Source organism: Pelecanus crispus, chromosome 5 (genome assembly GCF_030463565.1).
Source record: "Pelecanus crispus isolate bPelCri1 chromosome 5, bPelCri1.pri, whole genome shotgun sequence".
NCBI lineage: Eukaryota > Metazoa > Chordata > Aves > Pelecaniformes > Pelecanidae > Pelecanus > Pelecanus crispus.
The window spans coordinates 64,704,280-64,716,381 of NC_134647.1; the positions used below are offsets into that span (position 1 = coordinate 64,704,280).

The 12,102-nt window shown below is 39.3% G+C and overlaps 1 protein-coding gene across 1 annotated transcript in view; it reads right to left on the bottom strand.

Moving 5' to 3' along the window:
- FGGY (FGGY carbohydrate kinase domain containing) overlaps positions 1-8,474 on the bottom strand; it is a 137,578-nt gene extending 129,104 nt beyond the window's left edge. The window contains exons 1-3 of the mRNA XM_075710850.1: positions 8,274-8,474; positions 6,239-6,350; positions 4,307-4,458 (exon numbers count right to left, since the gene is read on the bottom strand). Coding sequence (XP_075566965.1) covers positions 4,307-4,458; positions 6,239-6,350; positions 8,274-8,474 — 465 coding nt within the window. The remainder of the gene's footprint in view (positions 1-4,306; positions 4,459-6,238; positions 6,351-8,273) is intronic.
- Between the last annotated feature and the right edge of the window lie 3,628 nt (positions 8,475-12,102).

Here is a 12,102-nt window from a genome sequence, read left to right on the forward strand (position 1 = left end):
CTGCAGTTTCATATGACTGACTCCACGAATATGGAACATGGAAACGTCAAGGGAGTATCTTGAATATTTATTAGTTAGACAATAAACTCAAAAAGAAACATTTATATTTATGCCAACCTAAATAAACTTTGAAGCTCAAGAAAACAATGTTAAGAGTTCCAACGAACTGAGGATCCACTGAAAGGAATGTATTTCATTAGGACACATTTTAAGGTTCTTTCAATTACATGCTGTTTACTGTTACAAATATATGAGGTCTGATTAAAAGAAAAGTATCAAACATTTTCCCCGTGATACAAAAGTTAATTCAGCTGGTTACATCAATGGGTCTATAAATTGTTCTTAATTATTAGTTCCAGGCTATTTTAACATAACTTAAAACAGTTATTTTCACCACTGCACCCTCTCTGCAAAACCTAGATCAGTGCAAGCAGATATGGAATATGCCCAGCACCAACCCCAGGCAAAGATGTACAGGGGGAAAAATAGCAAAAGCATTTAACAGCAGACACATTAAACTCCTAGGAAGTTCAAAAAACGTTCCAGGGAATTCGAGGCAAAAGTCAACAGTGAATCTTCATATAACAGGACATACCCACTGACCTGGAGCATGACTGTACAAAGTGTATGGCTGTGGTTTTTTGTTCTGTTTTGTTTTTAAAACATCTATGTGTTGTATGTGTTGCAGCTACGTCAAGCTTTCTAATCAAAAACCTTCCAGAAACGTGATGCCTACCAAAGCGACAAAGGCCCAAAGCAGCTTCTGGATACCTTCGTTTAGCCAGTTTTGATTAGGGCCAGTCATAGAACAATGTGCCCAATCCATTGTTTGCCTTAAGTTTCTGGGATACAGTCAGGTATTTGACAACATGAAGGAGGAATAAAGGAGGAAAAGAAAAAAAAACACCACTATGGTCCATGGCATGGAGATGTTGACTGGGGAATTGTATAGTTCACTGTCTCATACATTTCAAGAACTAAAAGGCAAATGAAATTTTAGGAGCTTGTCTCAGAAAAAAAGATACCTGTTCACACAAAGTACAGTTAAACGGTGGAACTCATTACCACAGGACGTAGTACATGCAAAAACTGCATGGGGGTTCAGAAAAGATTAGCTAAATTCATAGAGCAAAACACTCACTACTAATCAGACAAATACTGAGTCAAACGCATTTCTGGTCTGACCCAATACGGTTCTTGCATCAAGCAGCAGGCTGTACCACCTGCAGTCAGATGGCTGCAAATAGTTCTGGAAATACTGGGGACGTTTTCAGAAAAAAACCCGAACCAAATGTACGTATTTGCAGAGGTTGGCAGAAAATTCTGGGAGAGCATTATACAATATAGCAACAGACTTTGGGGATGCTTTGAGAGGGATCTTATTTTTAAGCAGCTCCTGAGACTTCACTGTTCACTGGAGCAAGCAAGGAAAGGTTATTTCCCATATGATACAGAAAACGTAAGCAGAAGTGAGGATTTAAATCAGACAAATAAACCACTCAGATCTACGATACTTTAAAGAAACCCTGCTGGTAGCATATTTGGTGACATTTAGTAGTCAGGAAAGCTGGAGACACCAAAAGCTGTGACCACAGCCAGGCACACAGTGTGGGCAGACACTATGTAAACTTCCCCAGGCAGTTCTGCCAACACACCTCAGCCCTAACATTCAGTGCTCGTAACAATCCCATTTTGCCCCCCTCCTCATCAACACCGAGGGCCATGTTTTTAAAAGAGTCTAGTTTTATGCTCATGAAGTTCCCATCTAGCCAACTGACTCAACGTGTGGCCTGCGCAAACCAGGTACAGTGCAGTTATTTTCTGACTACCAGTTATCACAATTAAATAGAAGCACAATGGGAATTCCAGTTTCAACTTTGCAAAGTCTTCAGATATTCTCAGTCAAAAAGGCTAAAATAAAAATGTTTCTTTCTACCTGCTGATCTTGTGACTCTCCCAAGGGATGTGAAAACCAAACTTCCTTTTTGCCAGGATGTGCATTATCACTAACTTAAGAAACAATCCTGCAATCAAATTAGAATATTTTTTCCTTGTGGTGTATGAGCTAGATCAAAATCTAACTCTACCGCATCTCTGGGAACTGTGCATTATTAGTAGGAGGGAAATACACCAAACACAGAAAAGAAAGATGACAGAACTCAAAAAACATGAAGAAAACATTAAGTACCATTTTATAAGTAGTTTTCCTGACCATGCTTTTAATACCTGTGTCAGTCATAGTTTATTCATCTATAAAATATTAATAAAAAAGAATCTGAAGAGACTTAAGTAATTTATTATTTGTAGCCCACTTGAAGACACTCCAATGAATAAGAACATATGTGCAAACTGGTGTTTTAGCTCTCATTTGGAGAACCTGACATCAAAGTTACTCTAAAATTTGCCTTCCTTGGCAAAAAGTGAGAACACTTGCATTACATGAGGCTGAATGTCAGCTGTCGGAGGCTAACGTGAACCTTTGCTGTTAGCCCTAGAAGTCATGTAATATAATACATAGGCGCATTAGTGTGACTGGTGCTGAAAATAAACTATCATTCTTCATACAAGTTTTTTCACCCTCCTACTTTGCAACAAGTATAGAAGCAGTAAGCAAAGACTCGATCACATACCTCTCTGAAGCTAAAAAGTTTAACACTATATGTCCACATCTCAACTGATTACAACTGACTCCATAATAAATGTTACTGTTCCTTCTCATGAGCTAGCTGAGGTGCTACTGCAGATGTTGTTTAAGGTGCCTGAGCTAAGCAGGATAAGCCTAAGCAGTTTAACAGGATGTCTTTGCTAGTCCACTCGGGATGCGGGAACTGTCATGTGAGCCGCTCAGCAAGTAGATACTGAGGTAAAAAAAAACCCTCTCTTAATGATAATAATCTCTTTAGCTGGTACGTTAGGAGCTGAAAGGGGACATATGAACAAGACCTGTTCTGTGATGCCCTTCTGCCAGGCGAACTCTGCTACTGGCTGGCATGCTGGGTAAGGTGAATTTTATTTCCTACTCATTTGCTCAGGGAGGGAACAAGCCCTGCAATACTTGCTCTCCCCTTTATACTACAGCAATTATGTCAGAGGGCTTTGAGACCATAGCGTAGCCTTACATCTCTAGGTGACCGCATTCGGAGACCCCACAATCTGTGCTTTCCTGATCAGTCAGGTACTGATATTCCAGACCTTGCAATATAAAAATGTTTTAAACACAATGGATTCATTTAAGGTTTTTACAGCTTCACTTTTTATTATTTATAAAACAACTGAAATATTATATTCATAGCTCAAGAAGGAAAGAAGTAGTAGATGGATATTGGTATTTCAGTATAGCATCTACAAACAACATTAATTATCCTCTATTATCATTAATCTGTCAGTACCTGCTTCTACCAGTTAATTCCTTTGACTTTCCCCAGTCTGCACCTTGTTACTATATGATGCGTTTCATGTTTGTAAGGACAGGAGACTTTGGCTGCTTGAAACTGGCAGCAAGTAATTTACATTTGGGCTTTGTTAAAATGACAGCAAACATCACTGAGACCAAATGGAAAAGCCAGATTGGAGAAGGTTATAAAACATTCAAGTGGCAAGCATTTCTCCTTTTATCTGACAGTTATTATTAAAAGGCCATATGTCATTCTGTAACACACAAAATTTAAACACAAGAGACAGAGGTAGAGTTCCACATTATGAACAGAGCACCTTCCCTCTACAGATGGTCTAATTCCTACAAATGGGACTGAACTAAATTGAAGCTCTAACTAACAGTTTCTCTACCAGCAGCCAAAGACATCACACATCCCCTCACTGTTGGATGCAATGCCTCAAAGGCAGTACCTCTGGCCAGGATTTCCAATGTTGAGATGGTGCTGTTTTCAAATTGCTGTAAATCCATCCCAGAAGTGGCACCTACACCCCTGTAAGCATGCCCAGCTACAGTAGTTGGAGCAGGAAATACGCCTCTATAACTAAATCCTAGAATACTTCGAGGACTCATTCATTACCTGCAACTAAATTTGTATGTATATCTAACCTTAAAATTAGATAAGAAAGGCATATGAAATGTTTCAATCAGGAAACACTAAATCTCAACAGAATCAAAGATATTTCTAAATAATTGAGAGGAAAAAAAAGAACTTCAAAACTTTTTCATCACAACTTAAGGCTGGCCTTACTTTGCACACCTTTGGGTTCAACAGTAAGGCTGAAGACTTTTGTTTTAGAAATTTCATTCTCAGAAATTAACAAAGGGCATTAATCATTAGTAAAAATGCACCACAGTCTTAGATGTACTCACTTCCTTTATCCACAGCAATTTAGGTGGCTGCATTTCCACAGACATCACTCCCCCTACATAGCTCAAAACCCTGTGTTGCGTTGCATTGATGCGCTCAACTTGACTGACTGCACGATGGTCCATCCACATAATAACATTCCTATAGTTTTGTCCTTGGGGGAAGAAAAAAAAAGAGATTATTTTAGGTCTGGTTTAACCGCACCTCAGTACTGTAAGTTACTAGACTCTAAGCTGCTTCACACTTTCACTTCTACATAGAAAACTTGAATTCTATTTGCGTTAATAATCCACAGTAGACATCTAAAGATAAAATTCTAGCCCTCTGAGACAACTTTAAGACATGATGAGCACTGAGAATGCTGACTGAAACCAATCAGGCTTGTGAGCAACCAAGAACTTTGAAACGCCATGTTCTTGCAGACCATATTTCATTCAAAGAACCCAAACTTTTTGACAAAGTACGCATACTTAAGAAGCATTTTGGTGACTAAGAACTAAAAATGTGAGAACATCTGAGCGTTTGTGTTATAAACTGAAATTAACTCAGCTAGTCAGCTGGTTAGTTACAGGGATTCTCTTTTCTCTTCTGTCATTATGAGAACTACCTTAATTCCTTTCAGAAATACAGTTTCGGGGAGGAGAGGGTAATTTGCTGAAATGCTTTTATTTTGGAAGGAAAAAGCATTTGGTAGGTCTGCATAACACATGAGAACAAGAAGCAAAGAACATTTTATCAAAATTAACCTACAAAGGACCTGCTAGACAGGTAGAACAATAATCCAGATGACACTTCAGACTCCTCTCTTGCTAAGTACACTGCATACTCAACTTCATGACATAGCCACTCATGCATAATCTTGAAAACATACTCCAAGACAAGGAAGAAGTATGAGGCACACCAATATTTCTAACATGGATTCAAATACAACTTAGAACTGTGAGACTGCCTGACCAGACCATTGCACGCCCATACTAGTGTGACAGTATTCAGTGCATTCTTGTCTTTTTATTTAAAAACAATACTGCGTAAACTCAAAGTTCTTGTGGATATCACAGAATAAAAAATGAGAACTGAATTTGACTCAGTAGACCAAAATAACCCCAGACATCATTAGGCATTGAACAGATTGTAAGAGACTCTCAAACTGAAAAATAAATAATCTCATCTAAATTTAGCAAGGGACATTTTGGGGGCAAAGCTGGTTTTTTGAGAAAGACAGGAGAAGATGACAAATACATCTGAGAATAGAAAGGGAACATCAACAGAATTGTGATTATGGCTCTGTAACTACTGATTTAGCACACACCTAATCTTAAATGGGATTCACTGAAAAACAGTGCATCACAGACTTCTTGAGTCTTCTGAATCATCTACTTGAAAACTAATAAAAACCCTAAAATTTTTAGAAAAAGGTCACAGACTGTTTCTCAAGTTTAACACTGTCCTGGACAAAGACAGGACACAGTGTAATAAAATACGCAAGCTGAACCTCTTGCCTGCCGCTCCATGACAGAGTAAGCAGTTAGACTAAACTAACACTACATTTTTAGTATTCCTTTAGCCAGTGTGGATGGGCATTTATACACGTGATGAAAGTTATGATTAGTAAAGTGTGAAGGAGAAAATATGCACAACAGAAAAATGAGCATAGATCTCTCTCAGAAGCAGTCCTTCTGAGCCAAGATGAATGAATTTGATCTTAGGATGCCAAACATTTAGCCAAACACTAATTAATTCTCATCTCAAATTTAATTTTGCAGTAGAATTAAAATAGTAAAACCAGAAAAAAATCCTCTCGTAAAAAAGATTTTCTATCATCTATATCACCAAGAGTCAACCCCATCACTTGGTATTTGGATGAAATTGTAAGTTCATTCATGTCAGTGGCAAAACATACACAGTTAACACCAATTTTTGTGCTGCAGTCCTACCTTCACAGTTGACTGCCAAAGGTTGGAACTGTTTATCCACAACAACAAGGGAACACGTAGCATCAAAACCAACCCCTCGAATCTGGCTGGCATCTACTCCACAGACAACTTTCTGCAAATACACAAAACACACATGAATACAAACATATCCATATATATGCATGTACCATGTGAACTAGTGAGTACAGAAAATGACTTACAGATTAGAAATGCAAGCTCACACTCTGAAATTTTTGTGATTTGCTATTCTTTAACGTCTCTAATAAAAAATACACCAAATTACCAAAAATTCTTTGGTTTTCAAAACTGAATTCAAAGGTCCATGGCAAGTTCTTTAATAGGTTTTTAATCTGACTAGCCACAGCCCTGGATGAAAGCAGGAAGCACAAAAATATCAGAAAATAAAAGTAGCAGAAAAGTAGCAGTGTTAATTTGCTCTCTTTTCTAAAAGCTTGGAGTTGAGCTGCATGTGAAACATGGACACACAGTTAGGGCCAAGTGTTTCCATCAGTTACTTCACTCAGTTCCCACCTGTGGAAGCAACAATCTTCTAGAATTGCTTTGGTAATATTGTGCCACAGTTTTGTGTCTTGCAATAGTGAAGGGTCCCAAAAATAAAGTTGGTCAAAATCTATAGCAGTGATAATACCTCTGCAATGCACACTTTTTCAAAAGCTCTGCTATCAAGAGTTTGGATAGCATACTTTTTGGAAGATTTTCCAAAAACGATCACCATCCCAAAAGATCTGAACTTCATGGCTTCCTGCAGCACTGGAAAAAAAACCCACAACACCCACATGGATTAAGTGCCAAGTGAGGTTTCAAGACACCTAAAATGTAACACAGTAATAAATTGCCACTTCTCAGCAACAATAAAAATATCATTATTTTAATTAGTACTGTAACAAAAGACTTTCACTAGACTTGCTACAGTGCCAGTCTCTTACTGGCCCTGGAAAGCTATAGTTTCAGAGACCATATTTTATCGCTTACATATAAGAGGTTGTATTTAAAGAGGTCCAGAGCAAGAACAAAGCAATTCACAAAGAGAAAAATCAAATACACAGAATAAAAGACTTGCTCTGCTTTAACATCAAACTGTTCTTCCCTATCGCTCCTGTCACTCCCTTCTTTTCCTTCCTTCCTCATCTCCTTCATCTCAGGGCAATTCTGCAGAGCCAAGCTCATTAATGTTTGAAAAGGCTGATCAATAACAAGAGAATGGGTGAACTGTCCATCTGCAAATTACCAAGCATGTCATGAATATTTTAAAAGCCAACCTTAGAACACGGAGCAGGCTGGAGCTTTATTAAGAAGGATGAAATGGCCTACATGTGCACTGCCAAGCAAGGCCACTAATTTAATTTTACCACCAGCATGTACAGGCAGATCGTTGGATCAGAGGGTACAAATTTTCCCTTATAGTAAGGTTTATTTCAATCTGGTTTTATGTTTGATACTATCCACAAATGTATGTAATTTATTTTGGTCTTATAATACTGGACAGGCATCTTAATGAGGATCACAGGTGACAGACATTATGTTAGGCACCATCCACAAAACAGATTACAACTTCTCTACAATAAATGCTCCTTTGTGATTCCAGTGCAGCACAACACACATCCTTAAATATATGCATTACCAGGTTCTGAGCAACCTCGACTCCTCAAAGAACTGTCTCATGGCTAGAACCAGTGAAACAAAACCCACAGATGTGAATCGTGAAGGCACTGGGTAAGTCTTCCTCCTGAGCTAACAGCGCAAAGGAAGAAGGCCTTTCATTCTATCTTCAGTTGTAGCACAAGCTTTTTTCAGTCTGGTCTTCAGCTCCTCACCTATATAACATACATTGTAAGGCTGCATCAGCCATATCCTAAAGGTGCCTTTAATGCACAAGGATAGTTACAAGTTATACAGTAATGCAGCATGCACAGAACTGGATATTAAAGGCCAGTGACTGGAAGGCCTTAAACTTTCAAAACTTCAAGAGCTACCTGCAACACATATCTCCTTCATTGTGTTTTTCTTTGCATACCTTTGTGACCAAGCAACAAGCAGCCCATATGTCAGCAGATGATTGCTCGTAGTGGTCTGGTTGGGGCTCCCAAATTTGGATTGGCTGATCTGCATGTGCCACTACTGTCCCAAACTCGTCTACCAAAGCCGCGCGAACACTTGCTGACCCAACATCAATTCCAACGTAGTATTTTACTGGAGCCTGCTTCTTACTGTGCATTTTTAATAAAACCTGTTGGGGGAAAATAAAAAAAGGGGTTAAAAACAGATAAAATGACTGATGAGGGAAAGCTGTGCTGAACAGGACAGGAGAGATGCTGTGCAGGCACTTTGCTTGATAACTCTTTTTTGCAGCAAGCCCTCACTTGGCATTATTTAATTAATTTGAGTTTTCAAGTCTTGCACTTCTTGTACTTCTTTTCTTCAAATGTTTGTATATAAGTTGCTTGGCACAGAAATTCCTGAAAAGCAATTTGTCAATTTGCATGTAAGAATATGCATGCTATGATAAAAGTTCATGGACTCATACAGTCAAGGAATTGAGTTCTGGTTATATGATATCACATCTACATAAAGGGAAAAAGGGGAAGGTGATAGGAAGGGAAGGGAAGGGTATGGTTCCAAACACAGTGGCAGTCAGGAGCTGGTGCTTTACACAGAAGGGAAATTTCAATCCAGAGACTCCAAGGTTTTCCTGAATTCTGGCAGATGGAGAAGCTGCTGATGACTATTAAGTTGCATTCACCTCTGAACAAGACAGCAAGTACCACCACAGATATGTCATAGAATCATAGAATGCTTTGGGTTGGAAGGGACCTTTAGAGGTCATCTAGCCCAACCATCCTGCAGTGAGCAGGGACAGCTTTAACCAGATCAGGTTGCTCAGAGCCCCATCCAACCTGACCTTGAATATTGCCAGGGATGGGGCCTCTACCACCTCTCTGGGCAACCTGTTCCAGTGCTTGACCACCCTCATTGTAAAAAATTTCTTTCTTATGTCTAGTCTAAGTCATTGCCTCAATGAAAACAAATTATACTCCTGAAATGGTGAAAGGGGTGGTGTGCCTGGCTCCACTGTACCCTAAACTGAAGCGGAACCAGGAGCCAAGAGCTACTGGCTCGCAAAGAGCCAACCAGCTAATGAGTGGCATATTACTGCCGAATGAGACAGTGAGTCAGGCTGAATTTCTGCAGAATATGAAAACAGTTTCCCCTCCCAAAAAAAGGGGGTATGATGCTGATAATTAAAATAACTAAGTGACAATCTGGCACATATTGCCCAATTTTGAGCCCCGCAAAGCAAAATACACCACCTGAAAAACAAACTGGTTATGTTTTTAAGAGGTATCCACCATCAATCCACACAATTTTAAAGATTCAGAAATTAATTTGCTGAAAATGTGTTATGAGAGCATCCCAGGAAATCCCTGCCTACTCTCTGACAATCTACAAGAATAAAGTGAGATTAAGTTAATTGATTTCATTATTCACAATGAGTTGCTTACTTCACTGTATTACGTTTAACTACTTGACATTTAATACAGTGACAAATGCACTGTACTTAAATTCTCACAGTTTGTCCTCAATTATTAGTTAACATTTACATTTTAATCAAGCTGGGAGAATGTTAAGTAAGAGCTGACAGAAAGTATTTAAAATGTCAGACCAGTACCAAGTTTGTGCTTGTATGAATCTCCTAATAAGCCTCTAAAACACAAACAACCTCAGCTGATGCATAGTTTCTGATTTCCAGAAAGTGAATGGGTCAATTATAATTTGATGAATATACAGTATTTACTAAGCACCAAAATGGTTCTACTTAAAAACAGCCCATCTCTCCCAAAGAAGTGACCTGGATTACTTCTGTGTGTGGAAGATGGGTTGTTTAGAGGGAGGGACATGGGCAAAGGAAGAACGATTTGGAAAGTACTGCTTAGTAAAACAGTTCACATTTCAAATTTATCCTCTCTCCATATATATTTTTTTAATAACTAGAGTTTAGTGGCAAAGTATACCAAAAGCCTGATAGAAAAAGCAGTGGAACAGAAAACGGTGAAAGTTCTCTTTCTACCTTCAGACAATAACAGCTGATCATAGAATCATAGAATGCTTTGGGTTGGAAGGGACCTTTAGAGATCATCTAGCCCAACCCCCCTGCAGTGAGCAGGGACAGCTTTTAACTAGATCAGGTTGCTCAGAGCCCCATCCAACCTGACCTTGAATGTTGCCAGGGATGGGGCCTCCACTACCTCTCTGGGCAACCTGTTCCAGTGCTTGACCACCCTCATTGTAAAAAATTTCTTTCTTATGTCTAGTCTAAATCTATTCTTTAGTTTAAATCCATTATTCCTTGTTCTCTCACAACAGGCCTTGCTAAAAAGGTTCTCCCCATCGTTCCTGTAGGCCCCCTTTAAGTACTGGAAGGCTGCAATAAGGTCTCCTCACAGCCTTCTCTTCTCCAGGCTGAACAACCCCAACTCTCTCACAGCCTGGCCTCATAGGAGAAGTGCTCCAGCCCTCGGATCATTTCTGTGGCCTTCTTCATAAAGCCATGTAAATTGTACTCAATTTTGGAAGCAAGGTTTTTTACTTGTTTTATTTCTACAAAACAGAAAACGAAGCCTTTTTTTTCATGCAATATCTTGAGTACAGGTTGAGATCCATCCTTGGGTGGCAGTTCGAACACAGTGTTGGCACAATGTAAGTGGCTGTTTACATCTATGGTTGGCTTGTAACCACTGGTGTCGATGGCTATTACAAATCTATGATCACTGAGGGTAGCAGGTGAAATAAAGAAGAAAAAAAGGGGGGAAAAAAGTCAGTCCACTATCTCAGAAAACTCCAAGCATCAGCCCAGATAATAATTAAGCAGTGTAACAGCTGAATTAGGACAAAGTTTCATTTGCACTTAAAACAGCATAAGCCAACACCTTGGCTAAAGAAAACTACCCAGCGTCCCCTCATCCTACCCCTTAAATGGTTCATAGAACTGTGGTTAGTCTGTGGAGACCTACTATCACAACCTGCCCAATACGATCATTTTGTACTGCCTGAATATGTGATTTCATGCTTAGACTACCACTGCTGGGGGCCAGGGACCATTGTTTTTTGTTCTTCTATTGGAAAGCATTAGCATGAGGGAGTTCTGTCCATCAGTAAAGTGCCTAAGCAGGCCGGTACAAATGAAAGCAGTTATCACACCACATTCTGCATGCACGATGGCAGGGACACTAGAGGAAGTTGTACAGATCATTAGCTTCTAACAGTATCAGAAACTAGAAAAAACTCAAAGCTATAGAGCATATTGTGGTACTGATGGAAATACTAGCTACTCTCTCTGAGCATTCTGACTCTGCCCAGTAGATTAGGGGCAATACACACTAATCTTGTTAAGCAAGGTCATCTGTTCAAGCGATGAGCAATCAGCTAAAAATAATGGTGTGCCGTGAGTCTAACACCTAGGAATACTGGCAAGAAAGCTTGCTTTATTTTCTTGGCCCTGGCTCTATGACCTGGTCAGACTAACAAAAGCTAATGCCTCTGTCACAGAGAGGACAATTCTCCTGATATCAGTGATTAATACTGCATCTGTCAGCTGGGGATACTTACAGCACTCTGCATCTTCCTCTTAGCCCTTGGCTGTAAAAGCAGTTTTAAGACATTCTTTTCAACAGATGATGTTCACTTTTTAATTTTGCACTCCATCTCCTCAAAGCTTAAAAGGCTGGCTGCAGATGCTGCTAGCTACTTGCAAGAAATTTTACTATAAAGAAATTGCATAAGACTGTTCCTGATACTATCTCACAAATTTCCCTGGTTTTCCCTATTTTGGCACTGCCTTTAGCTGC